Source organism: Hoplias malabaricus, chromosome Y (assembly GCF_029633855.1).
Source record: "Hoplias malabaricus isolate fHopMal1 chromosome Y, fHopMal1.hap1, whole genome shotgun sequence".
Taxonomy (NCBI): Eukaryota; Metazoa; Chordata; class Actinopteri; order Characiformes; family Erythrinidae; genus Hoplias; species Hoplias malabaricus.
In genome coordinates, this window is record NC_089820.1 from 38,097,648 (window position 1) to 38,124,094 (window position 26,447).

General features: G+C 38.2%; 1 protein-coding gene across 1 annotated transcript in view; it reads left to right on the plus strand.

Moving 5' to 3' along the window:
• Positions 1-1,016: 1,016 nt before the first annotated feature.
• LOC136677714 (ectonucleotide pyrophosphatase/phosphodiesterase family member 1-like) overlaps positions 1,017-26,447 on the plus strand; it is a 115,882-nt gene continuing 90,451 nt past the window's right edge. Inside the window, exons 1-3 of the mRNA XM_066655313.1 lie at positions 1,017-1,209; positions 19,111-19,183; positions 21,697-21,822. Coding sequence (XP_066511410.1) covers positions 1,081-1,209; positions 19,111-19,183; positions 21,697-21,822 — 328 coding nt within the window. The 5' untranslated portion in view covers positions 1,017-1,080. The remainder of the gene's footprint in view (positions 1,210-19,110; positions 19,184-21,696; positions 21,823-26,447) is intronic.

The window sequence follows — 26,447 nt, forward strand, 5'->3', positions numbered from 1 at the left end:
CATATTTGTTTCATTTTTTGAAAAAGGTAGACTACGAGAAGATAAGCTTTAGACTCCTGCTCATCCTGCATTCTTCTGAAATTATGAGTTTTCACACTATATCCCTTTGATGCAATAGGTGTTCTGGGACTTTTCCTTTACATTTGATGCCTGCATTCAGCAATAAAAACATTAATGAGGTCTGATAGTTATAACTGATGGTTCTGGATCATGAAACCACCACTTCAGTTAATTTGAAAGGTGAATGGAATTCCACTGCTGCAGAGTCAGGGGCCCATTAGGAGCCTATACATAAACTTACACTCCAATATATCCATCCATCCATCCATTATCTGTAACCGCTTATCCAATTAGGGTCGCGGGGGGGGGGGGGGGTCCAGAGCCTACCTGGAATCATTGGGCGCAAGGCGGGAATACACCCTGGAGGGGACGCCAGTCCTTCACAGGGCCACTCCAATATATTCCAAGCAAAAATATTGGATGGTGCTTCAATTATTTTTACAGAGACCAGTTCCTCTGTAGTATGTCGCACAGCTCCAGGGCTGTACACTCTCAGAAACAAAGGTACAAACATTATAAAGCACCTTTCTAGGTACAGCAGTGGTGCCCAGTGTTTCTGGGTGGGCTCTGGACCCACTTCGACCCTAAAGTGTAAAAGTGTTTACATACGATGAATGAATAAATTAACGATTGAATTAATAGTTCCACTGCTCCATAGCTCAACGCTGCACGACACAACACACTCTAGATGAAGCTTGGCCCTGAACATGATGATCACAGGCAGCTACTCCAGTGTATCCAATCGAGTTCAATTCATGCTTTTCTGTAGAGACCATAAACGCTTGAATGTCTTAGTTTACAATAGGCGCCGTTAAAAAATTGCTGTGCGTATAATAACAGTGTATGAATGGTTTAGAACTATAATCTGGGGGCTCCCACGATACGTCATTGCAGAGGGTGGTCCTTAGTGAACAGCAAAAACACAAGAGAGTCTGAAAGAGGTCACTGTATTTCAGACAGGGAGTGTGTGTGAGAGTGAGAGAAAGTAGGCAGTGTTTACATTGTATGAAGTGAGAAAAGATGGAGATGGCGGAGGGAGAATCGCGCGCCGCCGGTACAGAAGTCATATTGCTCGGCTCGGAGCCGACCCACAAACACGGCAACGGACACGGAAACGGAGCTTCCAGCAAAACCAAGATTATAGCAGGGGTGAGTTACGTCTCCGCGCTATCAATCATGTGATCCTGGGTGAGCGTGAGCTGAAGTTTCTGTGACTTAACGGTCAAAGTCTCTCCTGAGTTTGTTTTTCCTGACCACAAACACACGGACTATTTTACTCCGTGGAAGAAACTGGTGCGCGTTCAACTTTCTCACTGCTGTTTCTTTGAGGAGTACGTTTAGCATTCTTTTCGTAGACACTGGCCTAATTATCAGTTCCACTGAATTAAAGGGTATACATTAGGAGTTGTGCCACTTTCTAAATTTCTAGGAAGGTTCTACATTATGTATTGGAAGATTTCCACGTCCGATGCTGTATAATAAAAATCATAAAAATATACACTACAACAAAAATGTACTGGATTGTGTTCAGTCATTCCAGAGAAAAGGTTCATTCCAGGTTCATTTGCTCCAGAGTCCAATGCTGGGCTCCTTTACTCTTTTAGCCAGCCCCGTTTTCTAGACTGATGGAGACACATTCAATACAGAACTGATTATCCAACACCAGTAACTGATGTTTTTTTTTTTTTTTTTTTTTTTAATAAATATCACTGAATGCAATCAAATCCTTGCAGCAAAGCAGACAAGTTTCCTATTCATACCCTTTATTTCAGGGGAAACAGCCGGTGTGTGCAAACTTTTGATTAAATATTAAAACATTAGGATTCCAGTTATGGGAAGGAAGACAGGCCTGGACCAAAGTCAGTGAGTAGGAAAGAAAAGAGTAGAGAACATGTGTTTCTTGTGTTTTGACTTCAAACATGTCTGTGCAGTTTCAGAAGTGTTAAGGTAATGCAGTTTTCACTTAAATATTTTGCATCTTTAGAGTGTTTTGAGAATGTTTATTTAAAAAAACAATATAATATAGAAGGGAATGAAAGCGAGGAAGAGAAGCAGGAGTAAGGACTAGTCCATTAAATGTTTAAATGATAATGAAAACTTTATTGAGTTGTCGCTGCAAATAGAAGCCTGTAAATTAGCTGATGGGGGTATGATATGAGCAGATTTCCTGGCAGGTGAGTAATCATATTGCTATGCTTACTCACTCTAGTTAAGAAGACTGCAGATTAAACAAATTCTTGAGACATATATGACTAATGATCACCATGAACAAAAAACAAAACATTCATGGTAACCTTAAAGAATGGGATTCATATATTGCTTAAAATGCCTTGTAACCATCAGTGTACAGTCTTATATTCTGTATGTTTCACATGGAAATTGTATAATATACACTAAATTTCCAAAAGTTTCTCAGCATTCTTTATATTTTAAAGTGTACCCTCTATGGACACAGACATCAGTTGTACTGGCGAGATGTAGTGAGATCCTCAGGAGCAGCTGCACATGAGCTTTATGTGACAATTGATCAGTGCCCAACCCTACCAGTACATTTTGGATGAGTTTGAGGGGTGTGTGTAATTCAGATCTACTACCTGACATTACTACTTTTATGAATGCCAGTAAATGCAGAGTAGAGGTTTTCACTATAACAACAGGGGACAAAAAGCTGGTGTCCTTAAACCTTTGACCATTGTGATTTGTATAACATTTTACTTCAACATGTAATATAATTTGGTATAAGATTTTGATGCAGTTTCCTCATTTAATCATGTGTAAACATCCTGTTGATTGGCTTCCTAATCACTCTTTTTTATTGACAGGTGATGTAAAGTAATAGTAGGGCAGATTGTTCATTACACAATTTGGTGTTGCATAGAATAATTGCTGGATCATGTTTTTTTCCACAAATCTGTGCACTAGAGCTAATTCTCCCAACATATGTGAGTAATCATGAAGCAGTTTTGAAAGCTTAATAGGTTGTTAAGGATTTGAGGGAAGACCCTAGAAATATAGCAATAAAACCTTGGAATAGCAATAGTTAGGATGTGATGTAATGATCACAAGAACAGACAAGGATCAGTTAGGCTTCATTATACCTGAGAATGGAGAGCATTTTCCCACACCTTCAAATGTTACTCTTAGAAATTTCTGTTCTTTATGATCAAGACCAATGCGACATAGGAAGTGTTTTGTTGAGGTCTGGACTCCAGGAAATATAGAACACTGCTCTGAAAATAAGAGCAGCTTCTTTGTTTGAGTTGTTTTTTGTCTATTTTCTTTTTTTAGTACACTCATTGAGTAGTCACAGTAAAAGACTACAGAAAAACAGACATGAGGCGAGAATAGAGCTTGATTTCTCTTAATAGAAATTTACTCTTCGCTATTTTTTCACCCACTTTTCTCATTACTTCTATCCAGTTCTGTCATTTGTCAAAAGGAAATGTATTTAAAGAACGTTGTTCCCTGTTTATTACACAATACTGCATCTGACTAAAAAAATTACAGATTGATTAGCTGCCTTAAATAGTGCCTTGTTCAAATAACCTCACATGCTGTCTTTGAAATTGTAGTTTGGGTTTTACTGGTTTAGCGCTAATATAACCTGTGATTGAGATTATTTTTAGCATCTACTATCACATCTGATGTTCAGGAATATCTCTTTCTCTTTTTGTGATACATTGTTATTTTTTATATATATTGATAACTCTGAAGACGACACCGTGGTGCAGCAGGTAGTGTCGCAGTCACACAGCTGCAGGGACCTGGAGGCTGTGGGACCAAGTCCCGCTCCGGGTGAAGAGTGTGGTGTGTTCTCACCGTGTCCGCATGGGTTTCCTCTGGGTGCCCTGTTTTCCTCCCACGGTCCAAAAACACACGTTGGTAGGTGGATTGGCAACTCAAAAGTGTCCATAGGTGTGTGTGTGTGTGTATATATATATATATATATATATATATGTGTCACCCTGTGAAGGACTGGAGCCCCCTCCAGTGTGTGTTCCTGCCTTGCGCCCAGTGATTCTGGGTAGGCTCCAGACACACAGTGACCCTGAACTGGATAAGCAATTACAGATAAGGGATGAATGAATGAAAGATAACTCTGAGAATGGTCAGGAACCCATATGTTTTGTAGAATTAAGCCAGTGTCTGAAAGGTTAATAAAAAGTGATTTTCTTTACTTAATATGAAGGAATGTTTAAATATTTACATTATTTAGACTCTAGTTATCTGTATTTTATGATGACAATTTTATTAGGAGAGCAGCTTGTCTAATGTTTTATGAATTGTTTTCAGTGGCTGAGAAAAGGTGAGGGCTTTAAGGTAGATTCTCTGACAATGATCCATATTTACTACAGCTGTAAGGATAAATTATGTATATCTGTGTGTCTTTTGATGTCATGAAAAAGCTTCTCTTTATTTTATGGTGTGGTGTGTGTGCATTGACTAAATTAAAGACATTAATGTAAATTTACATCCCTCTTTTGATAAATATATATATATATATATATATATATATTCGGTCAATCTTGATTTGTTTCGGTGAAGGCATCAATAGACATTAATAACAGAAAATCTTTATATATATATATATATATATATATATATATATATAATAAATGGCTATAAAGGGCTTTATAAAGGGCGTGTCCATAGACACTTTAAAATTACATAAACCTAAATCAACAGGAAATGGGAGATTTAAATGCTTTTTAATTTCTTAAATTCATTAAATTATATTTGATTTCATTTTTGAGGAAGTGATTTACTTTAATCTTTAAACTTATATGTGTTAATGCATAACTTTTCCAAATAACTTTAAATACACTACGAGACCCCTGAGAGGTTTGTGACTTTGTTGACAGAAAAAAATTCTGTGCTCTTCCTTATTGGTCGGTTGGCAGTGAGGGCTGGAATATATAATGTGATAATTATAGGTTAATAAAGCTTTTACAGGAAGAAAAAAACGACACTACACTACGCTTTAGTTTACAAAGAATCAAAATTTTAGTGGTTTAATGAAGTGGAACAATGAACTGTACATAAAGCGATATATAACCTAAACCACCAAGATGAAAATAATTATTTTCATTGTTGTTGCTTTTAAATAGACAAAACCTTATGCTTTGATGTTATGCTTTTACTGTTACAAGCAAAATATCTATTGACAAAGCACCATTATCAGTGTCTATGTCATCTGCCTTGAGATAAACAGCTCAAGACCAACTTAATTCTATCATGACCACACACCGAGATCCAGATTTAGCAGCTTTAGAGCTTTTGGGGTAGGCAGATTTTTTTTAATGAACATCAGAGCTTTTTTTTTTTTTTGATGGCGCATGGCCAATAAACATTCCACCTCACTTTATGGTGTTGGTGTGTTCTTTGGCATAATTATAGATTTGGTGTTGGACTTTGAAGTTTCATCTTCACATTATCATGAATGTGTGCTGAAGGATGGTTGTGTACCTCCCAAATATCTATTATATATACATTTATGCTAATTTACAACTCTGTTCTCTTTTTGGTTACCTGCCTATTTCACTTTTCTTATAAACTAAGGGTATCTTTAGAGGGTCTGTACAGATTTGACTACATTCAACCACATAAGCATAAGAGAGGTCAGGTGAAGGATTTGGATTAGTTCTGGAGCACAAAAACAACTCCACCTTATCCTAGTGGTATTAGATGGTGCTTTGTCACTCCAGAGGACACAGTTGCAATTTTCCAGACCACAATACTGTAGGGCTTTGTTCACTTGGATTTCAGCATGGCGAGCTTAGATTCTGTCCAGTTTATTTTCATACTATAAAATGTGTGTGCATATATTGGTATTCATGTTTGTTAAAAATAATCCAAGAGAGGAAATATTGAAGCAGTATAGTACTTTCAGAGTGTCTCATGAAGGCTCAACATGGCTCAAGTAAAACTGCATAGTCAGCAGAAAGAATGTGGCCAAGGTCATGAGGTCAGAACAAAGCATGCTACCCTGAGATATATTCAGACAGATGCAGTATGCTGTATTTAGTGCAGCAATATTTTAAATACTAATGAATATTTATAGTGGAACAGCAAAATTGGATAATTAGGTGTCTGTTGAATGGTTGAAAACTGCTGTTTGGGCAAGATGATTACTGGATGAAAAATATAAGAATAATTAATTCATTAATTTACTCATTTTCAGTAAATGCTTTGTCCTATGCAGAATCACATGGCACAACAGTATAAGAAAAGTACATGTACGTTATTCTATTTTGGAACTACTAATTTGTAATAAATCACTACTTATATGTGATTTAACTTATATAAGGTTACATAAAGTTTACTAGTCATATGTAATATTTGGCACACTTCTAATAGCACTGAAGCATATTTCTCCGAGCTACCTGACTGATCTCTAAAAACACATCAACATTGTGCTTAAACAAATAATAATTAAATAAAATTAGATGTATACCAGTGATACTACACTGAGCATATGCATTCATTTCAATTGCTTTAGAAAAAGGGCAAAAATAACATATTACTTGTATATAAAGTTTATTCATTTATTGTCTTTAACCCTTATGCAGTTCAGGGTCATGGTGGGTTTGGAGCCTACCTGGAATCACTGGGCCCAAGGCAGGAACACACCCTGGTGGGGGGGGGGGGGGGGGGGCAGTCCTTCACAGGGCAACTCACATATTCACACCTATGGACACTTTAAATTAGCCAGTTCACCTATTAGCATGTGTTTTTGGACGGGACCTGTAACCTGGAGCCCTGTGACAGTGACACAACTTGTTGCAATGTCTCCAATATATATTATAATATATTTTATGATATAAAGTGGGCGGCACGGTGGCTTGGTGGTTAGCACGTTCGCCTCCCAGCGCTGGGATCTTGGGTTCAAGTCCCATCTGGGTGGAGTTTCCATGTTCTCCCCGTGTCTGCGTGGGTTTCCTCCGGGGGCTCCGGTTTCCTCCCACAGTCCAAAAAACATGGAGGGTAGGTGAATTGGCTTCTGTAATAACTGTCCTGGTGTGTGAGTGAATGAGTGTGAATGTGTGTGCCCAGATATGGATTGGCGCTCTGTCCTGGGTGAAATCCTAGTGCCCGACGCAGTCCTCCAGGTGGACGGTCGTTTCTGGTTGAGAGTACGCTGTGCGCGTTTGGCTGCCGCTTCTCGCCAGTGTGTGTGTGTGAATTGAGCGTTCTGAGCAGTGTAGATTGTAAAGCGTCCTTGGGTGTCTAGAAAGGCGCTATATAAGTGTAAAGATAATAATAATAAAGTAATAATGCTGCAATATATTAAATTTAAATTAATTTAAATTGGGTTAAGTTAAATTGAATTTATATTGAGGATACAAGTAATGTGTTCATTTTAACTTAAATTATATTAAATTTAAGCTTAAAAAGTATAAATTACATATTTGTAGTGATTTTGTACTAATAATTGTTTCCAAAAAACATTGTTTTTCACATTGTTGGGCATGACACACACTCACATCTATAGACACTTTTGAATAACTAGTTATAACTGTTGCTCCTTGGTTCGGACACTTTATTGATTCTGTTCATTCCAGCCCAGTTACTGTTTCTATTTCCACATAAGTGATCAAGCAGGGCATAAAAAACTGCTTTGATGTCAACAAAGTAAATGTGGCCCCAATCTGCAAATACCTACATCCTTAAGTCAGCGCACCAGAATAATTCACTGTCTCTCAGCATGGCTAGCTAACCATGCCTTAGAAACTGTGCTAAGCATGGTTTATAAGTATTCTTTGCTGAAACATGTCCAGGTGGAAAAACTGATGGAATGGTTACACTCTTTGCTTCGGCCGTGCAGTGAAAAAGAAGACATTTGCAGCAATGCAAGTGCAATGTTATGACACAGCAGAGTGATTTTGAGTTCAGTTTGCGCAGTCAAAGTGCTAACTAGCCAATAAGCATCACTGAACAACATAAACAAGACTATACAGCTGATTACGGCCTGCCAATCAGCTTAACATGATACCTGTTTATTTACAGCTTGTGAGGAAGAAAGAGTCATGAAATGGCTCTGCTTGTGCAGTTAAATGTAATGTTTTAGTCTCTGGAGCACAGCTTACACACTGAATTGTGGAGACCATATGTTGTATATTTTAAGAAGGTATTATGGCTTCGCTGACTATGAGAGTGGCTGGGGCGCTCACAGGGAGGCCCGCAGCATGCTCTTTGGCTGCCTTTTTCTTTGGGATAGGATATTAGGTTCATTAAGGAATGTTTATGTTGCATGTGTGTTTTGTGGGTGGAGAGATTTTTGCTGCTTGATAGGTGGTGTTGGTCAGCAGAACTTAACCTGGAGAGTTACAGGGATTGGGGTGCGGTCTTTGCTGGATCTGCCACATATCAAGCCCATATCGCATAGTTTCCATACTTCCTTTTTTCAACTTTTGCCCTTATAAATTTGCTTGAAGTTGGTGTTCATGAATTTAATTCAGTAGCATTTCTATAAAATTTAGAGATTTTTTTCTTACAATTTACTAACTTGCACACTGGAAAAATGTATAAACATTTGGTGTTTATACAAAGCCCTGGCTCTGTAAATGGGAAACAAACTGAATATTTTGGTCCAAATTAGCTTAGAAGGACTCCTTTCATTGCCTGCTCAGACATTTCAGAGAAACAAAATCTGAGGCATTTGGATGGTGAGAAGAACTTTAAAGGTTAAAAAGCATAAAATGAGATGATGATGTTGTTCTGTTCCTGCTCCATTGGTAGGAAACATAGAGTTCTTTGCATTTTATGTTGCATTACCTAAAGGCAATGTTTATGATGGTAATCAAAGAACACTTTTTAAAAATTCAGAAGATGTCTCCTCACCATTTCCTAATTCTCCAATCTGTATTTGGGCTGGAAACAAGTATAATGTGTTTACAAAGCCCCAGTGTCTGTAAATTAGTTAAAAAAACCACACATGCAACGGAGAGAACCCTAAACATTCAAAAGCACGAACAGAGATAAAGATTTTGCTCTATTTCTGCATCATAGGTACGTAATATTAACTTATTTACATTTACATTTATGCATTTGGCAGACGCTTTTATCCAAAGCGACTTACAAGAGTATCTAACATTCAAACTACAGCACAATTTATACAAAATACCTTACACTAAGTGCAATATGCCAAGAAGTAATAAGTGCATTAAAGAAAGACTTTCAGTGCAAAAGATACTCTCTGAAGAGTTGGGTTTTCAAGGATTTCTTGAATGCGGAGAGGGTTTCTGTTGCTCTGATAGTGCTTGGAAGCTCGTTCCACCAGCGTGGTACCAGAGATGAGAATAGCCTCGACTGACCTGTACGGGGCGTTGGTCGTGTTTGTTGGCGCTCCTTTGAGGAACGGAGAGGGCGGGCACAAATATATGGTTTTAAGAGTCTATTGAGGTAGATGGGAGCAGAACCAGTGAATGCTCTGAAGGCAATCATTAGTGATTTAAATTTGATGCGAGCAGCTAAGGGTAGCCAATGCAGCTCAACTAATAGGGGCGTGACATGTGCTCTTTTTGGTTGGTTGAAAACCAGGCATGCTGCAGCATTCTGGATCATCTATAGCGGTCTCACATCACAGGCCAGAAGACCTGTCAGGAGGTCGTTGCAATAGTCTAGACGGGAGATTACTAAGGTCTGAACAAGGAGCTGTGTTGCATGTTGAGTTAGATATGGCCTAATCTTCCTTATGTTGAATAGGGAGAAGCGGCATGATCGAGCTACAGCGGTAACGTGATCTGCGAAGGTCAGCTGGTCATCGACCATGGCACCCAGGTTTCTTACAACCTTGGTGGGAGCCACTGATAGGGACTCTAGCTTGATGCTGATGTTATGGAGAATAGCTTGCTTGGCTGGGAGGACCAGTAGTTCAGTTTTGGATAAATTCAATTGGAGGTGATGATGAAGTCAGCAAATGCGTCAGCAGTGAGGTTGGTTGCAGGGGGTGGAGGTGGAGGGTTCAGTAGAGACTTGAAGGTTGAAAACAGCTTCCGGGTGTCAGTAGCGTTGTTGATTTTGTCTTGGTAGAATTTCTTTTTTGCAGAGGTGACGTTTGATGAGAAGGCTGAGAGCTATTTTACAGGTGCAGTCATCTGGATGGCATGGAAATCGAAGGAGCTGTATGAGACTGATGATTCGAACTGGGTATATTTCCATGTGTTGGAAATCAACAGCCCCATACCACCACCACCTTTACCAGGCTGTGGGGTATGGGAGAATCTGTGGTTGATGGGAGAGCAGTGGGGTAGCGCTGTTTTCCGGTTTGATCCAAGTCTCAGTGAGGGCTGGGATGTCTAATGAAAGGTGGTTTGCATAGGCGGAGATGAAGTCTACTTTGTTTACCGCAGACTGACAGTTCCATAGACCTATTGAGAAGGAATTGGTTATGGGTGTGGATGTGTGATATAGAGAGCGAAGGTTATCGAGATTTCGTTTCCGTCTGTGGAAGTAAAAGCGCCTGCGAGTTCCAGAGAGAGCAGAGATGGGGTAGAGACACATTGTGGAAAGTGAAAAATTAGGCTTTGTTTGTTTGTTTGTGGCCTCGCTTGGGGGACACGTTATGTCTTTACACCAGAATGTCTTCACACCAGAAAGGTTGAACACAAAGGCTGACACTTCAGAGGGATCCTTCTTTTTGTAATGGAGATCTCACACAGCTGTCCTGTGTTGGTGATTGATTGTCCCGGCTGAGACCGCCCACTGACAGTTTGGTAGAGAACAAAAGGCCTGAGGGAGTGGTCACAGCTGAAACTGCCTCGAGCTGATTGTTTCCCTAATTGAATCAGTAGTAGTACTTAACACCTTTAGTATGGGTTTCAATTGATACTTACAGTCAGGTGACTGGAGCCACAACACAGGAAGTCCACAAGATCAGTTAAGTTGGTAAATAAATACAGAATATACAAGCATGCACTTACTCAGGTTCTTCTGTGTCTGCAGTTCCTTATTCATATGGTCTCGGATTACTTAAGGTGGAAACTAAACAACTGGAGTTAAAACATTGTTTCTGAGGTAATTCAATTAGTGAATAGAAATTTACCATTTCAGACATTTTCAGCCACGTTCTGACAACAGTCATTTTTCTTCTCAAACATACGTTCCATCCTACAAGTGGAGATCCTGAACGTAAACAAACCAAAGAGAATTTCCCTACAATCTTAGACGTTCCCTTTAAAGAGGATCCCAAATTTTGGAGACAGCTAACTGCATGAAAGATGCTACAAAACTAAACAGCTTGAATTGCAAATGAGATTTTGTGGAAATTCAAACAGTGATATGTTTATGTTAAGAGTGTCAGTGTTTCATTATCTGACAGGATAATCAAATATAAATTTGCATAGTTCTCGTGAAATCCTCTCTTGTGGATTTGTGCAATTTGCATAGTGCGATATATATATCATCTGATCTATAGCTGTATATATTTAATAGATGTTCTATAGTTGATCAACTTGGCCATTTAATCTTGTCCTGTCTGTTGTTGTAGACATGGAGAAGATATTCTATAGACTTTGAACTAATTATGCTTGTCTAATTGATATATGTATATTTTGAAGTCAGATAATGTGCAAGGAATTATGAGCTGTGACTGAAAATGGGTTGATATTAGAACACAATTGATTGTCAAAAAATATAAATGAACTGAACTGCTGTTTCTACATACTGTCAGAATTCATTCGTTTTGTTATTGTGCTTGCTTTGTGCCTTGTTTTCCCTCCTGCCTTCCCCAGCCATGCCCCTGCACCTGTGGGCTCACAGGTGCTGCTTTTCTAGTTTCATTATTTAAGCTCTAAGTCTTTGCATTTTGACATTGTGAGTTCATGTCTCTGTGCAAGCCCTTATTTATGTTCAGTTTATGTCTACACTCCGGTTTTGTTCATTAATCTTTCATTTCACCTCAGCAATTGCTTCCATTGTTCACCTAAGGCTTTGTGTGACACATAAGCTGCATATGTATATGTGTATGACACATACACTCCATTATACAGATTTTGTAGATAAGTCATTGACATATTAAATATTTTGTAATTTTGTTGATACACAACATGGAATCTGTTGATTATGACATGTTTGTTGAAAGATAAATAAAGTTCTATTCACATGTTGTTGAGAATTAGTTGGTCCTTTTTGTCGATTTTCTCGTGATCAATTCTAGCTTCTCTTTAAACGAAAGAGAGAATCATCTTTGTTATTCTCCGAAAGCTGGGCTTTCATTGGGTTTAATGCTTATTGTTTAAAATCCATTTATTCATCCATTATCTGTAACCATTTACCCAGTTCAGAGTCATGGTGGGTCCAGAACCACTGGGCACAAGGGATACACCCTAGATGGCGTGCCAGTTCATTGCAGGCCAACACACACTCACACATTCACACCCATGGGCACATATGTATAGCTTAACCTACCAGCGTATGTATTTTTTATTTTTTTTTTGGGGTGGGGTATTCTCTACATACTTTAATGACATGGCTTTGTAGAGCTTTGAGTGTGCTTGACTGACCTGCCTACAGTCCGGATCAGCCTGCAGTCTCATAAAAAGGCAACACAAACTGCTGAACAGCTTAAGTGTTGTATCAAGCCAGAATGGGCAAAAATTCCACTTGCAAAATTTTAATAGGTAGCATCTTCAGATCCAAAGCAATGTAACATTGTAAATTAAAGAAAAGGTAATGTAACACAGTGGTAAACATGTCTCTGTCATTATCTTTTTGGAATGCATTGCGGGCACATTCAGGTAAACAAAGCTTCAAGAGTATTTACAAATCATTCACTCATTGTCTGTAACCGCTTATCCAATTCAGGGTCATGATGGGTCTGGAGCCTACCCAGAATCACTGGGCACAAGTCAGGAACACACCCTGGTGGTGCGCCAGTCCTTCACAGAGCAACACACATTTACACCTAAGGACACTTTTGAGTCACCAATCCACCTACCAGTGTGTGGTTTTTGACCATTGGAGGAAACTCTGAAGAAAGGGGAAGTACTCTGAGAAAACACATGCGGAAACTGGGAGAACACACCAAACTCCTCACATACAGTCACCTGGAGCAGGCCTCACCACTGTACCGCCCTATTTACAAATCACAGAATCTTACTTTTATTGCATTACAAATTTCATAGATTTTTTGAAAATGGGGTTTGTATTAAATTAGGTGAATTTCTCCTACAGTGCTTCAGACCCCTAATTCAGTTTTATTTCAGAGCTGTTCCAAATTTAAGATGTATATACTGTTTAGTTAGATGTTAGCAAATATAGGTAAGTGATGTCAAACTGCCGGTGCCAGGATTTATCTGAAATTATATTTAGGGTGGAACGGAAAAGCAGAAATAAGCATTCCAATTTTTTTTTTTCAGATTATAAGCATTTTAATTCCTGTGTTCGCCCTGTGTGCACTTTAATGTAGCTGAATTCAGTTTTGTACATACAGTGTCCTGATCTGTTACATAAAATACAATTACAGACTTTCAAATAGTGAGGGCTACATTTAGGGAAAGCTGTAAAACTAAGAATAAGTTCAGTTGTGAATGCTGAGGCTGTGTCTTCTGCAGGTGTGATGCCTCAATCTCGTTTACAACGGAAAATACCACAACAGGAAATAAGAGTGTCATGAAAATGCTCTAGGTTATACTATCGAAATATAGTTATGCACAGATGGAATACTATGGCACATTATAGTATTTTTTGTTACATTTTTAAACCAGTATTCTCCTTAAATTAGTTATTACCAATTCATTAATAGGAGTCCCCATATCATACAATGTTCCAAGCTGGGAGGGTGAAGAGCACATGCTTCCTTAGAGACATGTAAAGCCAATTAACAAAACACTACTGGACGGCTCAGCATGCTAGGAGAGCATTGACTGTCCAGATATTGCGTTAACTTCCAGACACTCAGATTAGTTAGAATCATGTCAAGTGATGTAAATAAGGAGGGCCAGAGTAAAAAATTATTAATGTCTAGTTAACAGATGCCTTCATTGATTAGTATTGAGATGGGTGATGGGGCAGAAAGAGGGCTATCCTATCCACCCAGAGAGAGTGAGGCCGTGCTCTCTAGAACATGGCTGAGACATCACTGATGATTGAACAACTGTGTATAATTTAGCAGTCAAAATGCCAAGTACTTTCATTATCTGTAACCACTTATCCAGTTCAGGGCCGCGGTGGGTCCAGAGCCTACCTGGAATCATTGGGCGCAAGACAGGAATACACCCTGGAGGGGGCGCCAGTCCTTCACAGGGCAACACAGACACCAATCCATGTGTGTTTTTGGACTGTTTTTGGACCAGAGCACCCAGAGGAAACCCATGCAGACACGGGGAGAACACAAACAGTCCTCACAGACAGTCACCCGGAGCGGGAATCGAACCCACAACCTCCAGTTCCCTGGAGCTGTGTGACTGTGACACTACCTGCTGCGCCACCATGCCTCCCATGCCACGTACTTATTAAAATGAAATACAGTGTGGTTTGATGTAAAGTGGCTCATATTTACAGTGATGGTGATTGGAACCAGGGGTCACAGTGTTTACAGCACAAATATAACTATTTTATTTATCACACACAACTACTTGTGATCTATACCATAAATGCACCTGTACACCAAAGATCTATTTTAAGATTATTTTAACCTAAAAATGCAACCATTTCCAATACTTGAACGGGAATGTTTATTTTTAAGCAGGCGCTAACCTCCCCTAAGGGAGCTAATATTTGTTCCTTTCACCATGAATGGACTTTTTGTGACTATTTATGCAAAATCATCATATGCCAACAAAATATGAATGAATGAACAAAGGAGCTCAATTTTTTACTCTTAAAATTTAGATTGGTTCCATTCACTGAAAACATTTTAAGCCAAATGTCAATGCAAATACATTTCCTATGTTTAGGAATATTGTAGGAATACAATACTCATAAATATTAATGGTTTTCTGTTTAAAATGTAGCCATCAAATTTACATAAAAAGTTACATTATCCTACATAACTTCCGAGTCTAGGTTTATTGCATTGGGCTGTGGAAATCTCTCACACATTCAGGGCCAAAATTGTTTGGAAAAAGACAGCCTTCATAAAATCAAGATTGAGTGAGGCAGGAAATAGCACAGAAATTGGTGAAAAGCAATTAGAGTGCAAATGAACTGTAAAAAGTTATGGGACTCCCAATGTCCTGACCAAAGTTAACACAAACAGAAAGCTTCACATCAACAATAAGTTATGTCAGTGACATGTTTTATGTTATGTCTTAACAGCAAGAATTTTGGGGGAATATAAGAATGTGCTATATGAGGCATTCTGGTATACAAATAAAAAATCCTGAATAGTGCCTTTAGGCCTGTGGTTTTAACATCAGTTATGATGGAATGCTTTAAAAATGTAGGTTATTTTTATGCAGATGTAAGTGACCTTATCTTTGGTTTGCAGTACTAATATAGAAATTACTGAAGAGAATGATGCTACAAACATGTCTCATTTATTTTAATCACAAGTCACCTCAAAGTTGTATATACTGAGTTAGAGTCACCAAAATCCATACTTAAAGGGAATGTCTACGATTGTGGGGAAACTCTGTTCTCTGGTTACATTCAGAAGCATGTCTTTTAATGTGAAACGGCACGTTTTATGTCTGTAAGTTTTTATTTACTGTTTAACTTACAACAGAACTTATTTGTACATATAGTCTTGCATTTAGGGCTCTCCCGAATTTGGAGAGATTTCCCTCTATGTCTAAAATTTAATATTCAATAAATCAATATTACCCACCTATGGATAGAATAGAGCAATATCCTGATTTTGGTTCATGCTTTTCAATGTTTGGCATAGCCTAGCATACTGGACAGAGACACTTATAGGGGATCATAAACACATTAGAATAGTTTCGAACATGCACTCAGAAGAGCATCAAATGGTAAGGAAACATTCTTAGAACATCGCTTTAAATGACATTTTCATTCACTTACATGTAAATGACCTTAAAAGCAACTTAAGGGAGCAATCAGTAATTTTTTCCTTTGGTTATTTTTCACATTATGTAACAGCTGTTTTACTATCTAGTGGCCTGTGTCAGATATTCTGTACTAAATCTCTTTTAAACATGGCCAACCCCATGTACATGTACATTATATTTAGTAAAAGTACAATCAATGTAATTGTACCTTTAAAGTCCAGTTGTGTTCTGGGGTCGAAGAACGTGCCGGCGCGTCAAATACGACCGTTCACGATGTTTTTATTAATTAATTAAGTTAATTTAATCTTAGCGATAACACAGAAATACAGTTTAAACACTCTGTAAATGTGCAGAAACTGCTCTTTTAATTGCATGTTATTGCGAGACTGTACGCCATACTGTACATCCCGAGTTACGAGCCTATGTACAAGCTTGAGACACGCCTCCTCTGCCTCTTGCCGTGTCTGGTGGATTCGCTTGTTTTTAAGACTCTGATAAAACTATTTCATTCACCTAAACAATTCATCCACATCAGTAAAGTGATGTTTTCACAAGAGATATAAAGATTTTTTAAAATCGGATTTAAGTTTTTCAGGGTTAGAGACAGATTATCTCTTCATAAAATGCTCTAGGTCACATGGGCCTCTTTTAATGAGAGAGCTGACATTATTCTGAACATTTTGATATAAAACGTGGGCGCATTTAAGTACTGTAATAAAGTAAACTATAAGTATAGTATAAATAACTATATAAATACAATATACGTAATGGAGATGAAATTGGGTGTGAAATTAACACAACTTAAATATTGTGTTAATATAGAATATGCTACAATAATTTCCCTAATTAAACATACAGAATATGTATCCTTGAGGGTACCACGACAGCAAAAGGAACCACCACAGTGACAGTTTTTCAGAATGGGGGAGAAAAAAAACGTAAATTTTTATTTAAGTTTAGGAGACAGTTTCTGAAGTACTAAGCCTAGTGTAGCAACGACAGAGTCAATATAATCCCTATTACATGTCAGTGGAGCATCACAATGATTTTAAAGATAGAATTTAAAGGTAAAATTACTACCCAGTGGTGCTTTAAGGCATTGATTTAGATCTTATATCTTTGAGGGTTAGAAGTAGTTTTACTTCTAACCCATACTACTGAAAACCTGAACTGGAGAAGCTGTTACTGAAAATGAATGAATGAATAAACGATTTGATGGTTGGGTGAGTCGCTGTTTTTAGACATGATGGGATGCATATTATTGCATGCTACACTGTGCAATGTGGTTTTAGTGGGATTGTGGCAATAGTATGTCATTCACACAAATACAGACACATAGCTGAACAACAGGCCATGTTCAGCATTCCATCATGGAGCAGCAGATTCTATGATGGAATAATAGGATGTAGTAGTGGTTAGCCTTCAGGAGTGTAATGATACACTCTACTCATGAATCAGTTCAGTTCATGATCCTGTGTTCAAAATATTTTCATTTTTATGTCTAATTTAAGTGATGTAAATCAGTGCATGTTTGCTAGCATTATTTTTATCTTCTCCAGCAATTTAAAGATAATTACTGAAAACTGAAAATAAATATTTCTGTTGTAACTGCTTCAGCATATCATAAATAACCAAGTAAAAGTTCTTTTCTGAAACATAAACCATTTAAAAGATTGCTCTGTTTCCTTATATATAAAACTTAAAAAACAAAAAATAATAATTTATTCCTGGAATCATACAAAAAAAATAATAATAAAGGTTTAAATATGTTTGCTGAAACAGGTCTGGCGCCTGTTACAACCTGTTACAAATACACTGTTATTGATCTGCAGTTTCTTCTAGACATAAAACGTGGGAAATATTGTGTAGCAGTCATTGGCTTGGGGTGCTAAGCTTTAAAATAGCAGCGTTTGCTACACTGAGCAGGCCCCAATTAGACATGTCTGGAAGTACACTTAAAAAGAAAGAACTGAAAGCTTTGTGACATTGCACAGAAGAGGGGCAAGAGTGGAAAGATGTAGGTTAGTCTACCAGCAACACGAACATCTGTGACTTCTCAATGTGACTACACTACTAGGTTTTTCAGCCAATGTCTTATAAAATTACTGAGTGACAGTTTGAAAGGGGGGGCTTACTAATGAATGTGGCATGGCAATTTATTGACCTCTTGAGCTCACAAAGACAGGACCAATATTTAGAGTGCACTGCCCAGATGTATGGCCTTGTGCATGTTCAAAGCAGCCAATGTAAATGTAAATGTTTATTCAGTGTGACAGTGTATCACTGAATTGGACTTACACCGTCTCAATCAGATGACATACTCTTTCTTTGAGCCAGCACAACATGTGTACATTAGGTCTGAAACTGAAACAAATTGAAGAAAACTTAATAATAATAAATAAAAACTTAAGTAACTCTGTCACTTTGCCGATCCCAAGCCTGGATAAAGGAGAGTTGGACGTAAAGAGGGTTGGACGTAAAGCTAGCACTTCCACCCCACATAAGTCTTTTGATTAAAAATATTAGTTCTAACTATATTTTTTTACTCATATGTTGTCTCTCCGATGATGTTATTCCTCTCTTCTACAGATAAATTACAAAAGGGCAATAATGCAAATTAAGTGATGATCTCATTTAGCAACTTCTTTTACGACAGCCAATAGCTACTTTTCTTACTGAGGAGTACGCAACACAGTTTGCCGCTTGACTATTTATTGTAGTTTAATAGTTTGTGAGCTCTTTGCTTGAATTCTACTTCTTAAAACATAGCAAACACACTTAACATTGAATAATTTCAAAACGGTATAAAATCACAGCTCTTGTGATTTGAATATTGGATTCCTTAAATTTATATCAAAAACTTTGGAAGGTCTTTGCTTGAAAAGGAGTTTTGTGCAGCAGAAAGTATCATGGATTAGTTGTAATTTGTTTATATTTGATTTGAGGTTAGTTACATGTGTTTTTTTAAATCATTAAACAATTCACTATAGAATAGACAAAGATTCAGTGATGAAAATACAGTAAGGACATGCAGTTGTAATTTTATCTTATTTGTACAATTGTGTTTGTGTTAATATTTGTATTTTCTTATCAACAGGTTCTTCTGGTCTGCTTACTAGCTGTAATCCTAGCAGTCGTATTAATCTTGAAACTGCACTGTGATGTGAAAGGTATTTTCTTTGCTTACAGTTGTACTGTACATTAAATGTGAATATGCATTTTTTATTATCTGAGCAATGAATTCACCAATGAATTAGTTAAGTTTTACTGATACTGGCTGATAACTGTCAGAACAAATGCTTGTATCTCTCGATCTAAACTTTATGTAATATTAAAACACCACCTGTTACTTATGCGCTGTCAAAGTTGCATGATAAAAAGACCAATAATAATAATAATTAATGATATTTAAATTTCAAAAATATTTTTTGTTCATTTCATTTTTTTACTGCATTCTGCGCATTTGCTGTACCTAAGTGTCCATAAGTAGGGCAATACCACTAAAATAACACAATACCTATTTTAGGTTCTTTGTACATCTTAGGTGCTCTGTTATTTTAGTTACGTTTCCCTACATATGAACAACAAAAAGTGGGGAAATGCCACTAAAATAGCACAGTGCCTAAGAGTAAGTTAAACATGAGGTCACAGTATCACTTAGGTATTTTTTCTAGTAGATGCTTCTCTATTTTCTGCCTAAAATAGGATTAGTTCTGCACCTGCCTCTTTATTGATCAGCTATCACTTTCAAAAAAACTGTGTCCTAACATATAAAGGGAATTATTGGGGAACTTCATGGTTTATTTATTTATTTATTATTTTAATTTATTTTTTATTTTTTGTATATTTAAGTTGAGAGATAAACAAAGAAATTCCCTATGGTTTAATAAGTAATTCATTGACACTTTCTTACAGAGATGGTGATAGGGAGCAGCTGTTTATGGCTACAACAAAAACATAGCTGTTTTGTTCACTCTTCAAAACAAACAATTTTTATATGAAAATTTAATGAAAAATATGTATTATTTTCTTAATATTTAATTTACAGCAATGGGCAGACACTGTCATGTAATCATGTTAAAGATGTAGGCAATTTTATCTGTTACAAGTCTTGCCCAAACCTGCTACTGGTTTCTTATCCAGGTAATTTAACCCTGGTCTACTGCTTTAAGGTCAGTGGTGTTATCCATTACATTACACCAACCACTTTTAGCTTGTTTCACAGTATAAATATGTACATACATCCTTTCTATTTGTGGATTTAAAAAAATAAATTGTTGACAAGGTCTTATATGTTTGTCAGAAAAACGTTTTTCATGTCTCAGGAAGCATATTTATAGCCATTTCATGGAAAACATGGCAACATCAGTTTATCATTACTGTAAGTACCACCAGAGTGATGGCGCGTTCTACATCAAAGTACTGTTAATATGACTGTTCATATACACTTGCTGTCCATTCCCTCAGCTCCATTGACCACACAGGAGCACTTTATAATTCTACATTTACAAAGTCCATATGTTGCTCTGCAAGCTTTGTTTGCTGCCCATCACTTTGTTCTTCAATGGTCAGGACCATGTCAGCAGGTATGATTTACAAATCTACTTTGTTGGTCCACCTTACTATCAGAATCAGTAGCACATCATTGCTGTGCAGTTTGTGCTGGTCATTCTCTAGTCCTTCACAGGTCACAGGATGCTGCCAGCTGGATATTTTTGATTAGTGGACTATTCTCAGTCCAGCAGTGACACTGAGGGGTTTAAAACCCCAGCATCCCTGTTGTGTCTGAACCACTCATGCCAGCACAACACACACTAACATACCACTACCATGTCAATCACTGCAGTACTGAGAATGAGCCACAGTGATGTTCATATGTGCTCTGGGGTGGTACTCTAGGGCTCTTGACCATTGAAGAACAGGGTAAAAGGGCGCAAACAAAGTATGTAGAGCATCAGATGGACTTCAGTCTGTAGTTGTAGAACAAAAAGTGCTCTTGATTATAAAGTTGTGGTTTATCAGTATGTACCCATGCACACACACACACATACTTACTGATTGCATCTTTAGGAGTAACTGCTGCAACTACATCCTTGGAACTGGAGACTCTTAACATCACTGTAAAGGAATTTTGCCCTGCTTTTGTTTGCTGAATTGTGTCTCTGCTACATTTAAATGATTTCAAGTGTAATTTACCTTTTCAGAGTCCACAGGAAATCAATTAGTTTCATGAGTAGGCAACTACAAAGACCTCTGAATGAAAAGCACAATGTGCAACTAAGATTCCTTTAGGGATTATTCCTAAGGGATATCTTTAGAGAACCTTTATTGAAAGTAATAAAACGCATATTTCCATGATTTGGTCACTACCAATTCCACACAGAGATACCCCTATCACATGATGCCTATTAACTTTTAGAGACATGTTAAGCCAGCCACTACTTCTTTTCAACTGCTTATAACATAACCTCACTGAACATGTTCAAGAACAACAGCTGCCCAGCTCTGTTATGTTATGAGGGCTGATTCCTAACCAGACAGAGACTGAGGCCAAATATGCCTTGAATTTTTTTTATGTCTTGAATTTTCAAGTTCAAAAGGTTCTTTAAACCAGAAGCCTGAAATTGACTTTGAAGGCTTGCTTTCTAAACCATGCAGATCTTTGTTTTTTTCCCTCTGACAGTGAACAGTTGTAAGAATAGATGTCTGTCAGGAAAGAGAAGCATTGGTGCAACGTGCCACTGTGACCCAGCCTGTGTGAATGAAAGAAATTGCTGTCTGGACTATGTGGAAGTTTGTGTGGAGCCAAGTAAGTCACTGAGCTTCATAAATCTATACTTTCATAGTCATACTTTGTAATGACAGGTTTGAAAGTTGTTCATGGTTATTTTTGGTACATTTATCTTGACCCCAAAACACAGGTATCCAGTAATATACATGTTGGTAGGTGTGTGTCACACTGCGACAGACTGGCGCTCCTTACAGTGTGTGTTCCTGCCTTGTACCCAGTGATTCTGGGTAGGCTCCAGACCCACCACGACCCTGAACTGGATAAGCTATTACAGACCACTCTTACAGACGGAATGAATGAATGTGATTCAAGATATTCATTCATTATCTGTAACCGCTTATCCAATTCAGGGTCACGGTGTGTCCAGAGCCTACCTGGAATCATTGGGCACAAGGCAGGAATACACCCTGGAGGGGGCGACAGTCCTTCACAGACACACAAATACACATTCACTCACACCTACGGACACTTTTGAGTCACCAATCCACCTACCAACGTGTGTGGGAAGGAAACCGGAGCACCCGGAGGAAACCCACGCGGACACGGGGAGAACACACCAACTCCTCATAGCCAGTCACCCACCATGGGAATTGAACCCACAACCTCCAGGTCCCTGGAGCTGTGTGACTGCGACACTACCTGCTGTGCCACCGTGCCGCCGTAATTCATGATATATTTATCATAAATATAATGATTTAATCATTGTTGCAGGGAATTTTCTGTAAGTGAGTAGGATATCCCTCCCTCCCTTTAATTATGTTTTTAAATCATTTAGGAAGTAAGGATATGAGGTATTGCATGGAACTTATGCACATTCTTGCTTGATAGATAATTTTAGCTGCTCACTAGTATGTTGTCCGATTTGGTTATCTGAATTGAAAACAGATCTGGCCTGCAGGTCTATCAAACATACACTCTCTGTCTATAGACCATTCTGGATTGGATCTCACAGTTACATCATCAGCAGCTGCTCGTGCATTGTGGTGGCAGAAAACCAGAGTTGAACAAAAAACACTTACTGTGCTGTTGGATATCAGAATGAAAATAAATTACATTCATTTTTATAGAATAAAGTTGTAGAAGGCACACTTTGAGACAAAAGTCAGTGCCCGGTTGCATAAAACAAGTGAAAATTCAACTTAAGAATTCCCTTAAACATTCCTTAAAGTTAAGTGTGTTGCAGAATAAAATGCCTTAAGTGGTACCTAAGGGCTTGCCTATGGGAAATCAGTATAAGTCCTTAAATGTTCCCTCAAGTATTGAATGTCCCTTAAGTAACCCCTTAAAAACTGTTAAGTATTGCATAAATTTCCTTAACTGTCAGTTTCCTTACAATTATTTAATGGATGTAAAACCTCACCTTAACACTCAGAAGATGGAGAACATTTTTTTGAGGCTTTTGAAGATTATCATGTACCTAGGAGAGTTTTTTGAGTAATGAACAGTTATTAAGAGAGAACAGATTTGACCATCACTCAATTTATGAAATCACTAGTGATCTAGAATAAAGCAGTTAAAGTTCCATCCAGGATTGAAAGAGGTTATAAAAGTATAATTTTTCAGGAGAGCTAGGGTGTTCTGACGAGTTGTGCTACCTTATTAATATATCAATATGTACCTTATCGAAAAGTAGTGTACTTTTATACGAACAGTTGCCTAAATAACAACAACAACCCAAAAAAATGCACCAGAGAAAAACAGATTTATCACGTAAAACACCAGGAAACATTAAAATATTTGGGTCTGGTCATGCGCAGAGGTGCAGAATAGCACATTTTTACAAGGTAGCACAACTCATCAGAACACGGGCTTTCCGCGTGTGTGTAGCGTTATTGTTGTTATCATGGAAATAGTGGAGTTTTATGAAACCGGGCACAGGTGTTTATGATAGTTTTTTTTTTTTAAGTCAAACCACACAATTTTTAGCTAAATGTATTGGTGTAACATTAATATATTGCCTGGAAATATATCTCTTGCTAATGACCTAGTTTAGGCAAAAAAGATGACAAAGCACAATATCCACAGTGTACACAATATTGGTTGAGTACTTGAAGCCTGCCTACTTCAAGATTAGCCTAATTTATGTTTAGGAACCGTGGGGTAACTGCCCCTGCCTCTGGCTGAGGGAGAGAATCTGTCTGTCTGAAACAAATCACCCGTCTTAACAATTCAATCTCAAAAATACGGAACACAATACCAGAGGAAATGAACAAATACACGTCAGCGAAAACACATGAGTGACTTGATCAACAAATACAGATTCAACAATTTACAAATACAATTTTGTAAATTTAAACAAATGTGTCAATTTTAGCAGAAATTTATGATATATCAGTGAAAACCGTAAACATTTGTATTTGTACAAATTGCAGACTGTGAGATAGTTGGGATTGTGAATAGTTAAACCTATTTTTGACTTGTGTTTAATTAGTGGATTAACAATTATGCTTTTGTAAAGTATTTTAAGACTAATCTCTCTTAATAAACAACCCCTTAAACAACAACGAAAAATTGAAGTGTATTTCTAAACTTATGCAAAAAGTCGTTGTAAGGGACCGTCGTCATGTCATTGACCGAAAGTGCCATAGTGTCAACTGAGCAGCAACGTCGAAGCAGTTCTCCTGTGCAAGAATATGTCGAAGCTGAACCAGAGGTTAGCCTGCTAAGGATATTATTGAACGAGCTCAAGGACTTTAGACGTGATAATAAACAACATCTCACTGACATGTGCAAGAATTGAGCAAAACGAACACCAGATTAGAACACGAAGAAGAACGATCTGCTGAAACAAAACTCCAAGCAACGGCAACGCGAATTCAGCGCCTTTTCTGACAGATATATAAGGTAACTGACCAAGAAGGGTGCTCATGCAGAGGCAATCTCCGCATTTTTGGCATCCCCGAAAAAGCTGAAGGAAAGTATATGATCGGCTTTCTGGAGAATTTATTGAACCTGTACTTCACTTTCCACATAATGAACAACTCACAATTGAGAGAGCACACAGAGCACTGGTCCCAAAACCAACAGGCTAACATGGGAGACCACGGTCTAACGTTGCAAAATGTTCAAGCCACAGAACATAGGAAGAGGTGTTCCGCAAATCCTGTCAGAAAAAAATAGGTTCTCATTGTCCGATTTTATGTGGATCATGACTATCCTTCTGCTGTCCTTAAAAAAACAGTGAGTAAAGCGAAGGAAATACAGTATTGAAGGAAACTTAAGTCAAGTTTCAGACCCCTTACCCAGCGAGGTTTCTGGTCTTTTACGAGGATGGTACTAGGCTGTATCAGAGTGTGGCGGAGGCAAGGAAAGACATGGCTTTGCGGGGATTTCCAGTGACAGCGGTGAAGCCTTCAACTGGTTTGGTCCAAAAAGAGCTGCAAATTTTAGCGGAACGGCAAGTGATCACTCGTCGCGCAGATCACCTATGGCGTTATTTTTGTGCCACAATTTCGAACGAGCAAGAAGGTTTCTGCGCGCGCGCGGATATTTTTTGAGTGAGCAAGAAGGTTTCTGCGCGCGCGCGCGGATATTTTTGAGGGAGCAAGGTTTCTGCGCGCGCGATGTCTTTGACCTGCGCGCTCGCTCCACATTTACAGCCATTACAAAGTGCCTCAGATTCAGCCAATTAGAAACGTAATTAAGGCTACATACATTGCCAATATTTACGGCAAAAAAATGAAACACTTTTGCTATACATAAATTTTGAACCATAGTTAAATCAAATACACACTAATATATGCAGGTGTACGTTACTACATTACAGAATTATAGCCAACAGAGTTCTAAATAGCAAACCGCAAGCTAACTTTATTGCAGTATTAAGCTTCCTTTAGGAAGTTATTTAGATTTAAGCATTACACAATCAGCTAGCCCTGTATGTTGGTAACTACCGATCTAGATAGCATTTACAGTACTTTCTATTATTAATAAAGTAGTTTCTACAGTCGTTGCAATACCATTTACCGTCGTTGCTAGCACTAATTTACACTATGTACATTGTTTTTAGCATATCAGCTACGTTGCTGACTCAGTTAATCAAGGTAAATACAAGGATAAAAACTCTACATTGTGGCCAATTCAATGAATATAAAATAAAATGTCTGGCTGTGGTGCACTGGTCTGTTGCCGTTCGGAGGGCATTGTCAGATTTCTCCCTGACCATAACCTTCCACTCGCCGGTATCCATCTATTTACTGGTCTCCGGCCTGTATGTCCTTCCCACTTGGCGGTCAAACCATCCAATCAGAAATGGCCTTTGTCATTTGACGTTTCTGATTGGCTGAATCTGAGGCACTTTGTAATGACTGTAAGTGTGTAGCGAGCGCGCAGGTCAGAGACATCGCGCGTGCAGAAAAATGCTCAAAAATATCCGCGCGCGCGCAGAAACCTTCTTGCGCGCTCGAAATAACCGCGCGGGATTATCCCCGCGCGTGCGCAGAAACCTTCTTGCTCACTCAAAAATATCCGCGCGCGCGCAGAAACCTTCTTGCTCACTGAAAAATATCCACGCGCGCGCGCAGAAACCTTCTTGCTCGTTCGAAATATCCGCGCGCGCGCGTGCAGAATTGTGGCACAAAAATAACGCCATAATCACACAGATTACCAGGGCCAGGCTACGGCTAAAGCAGCCGCACAGGGAG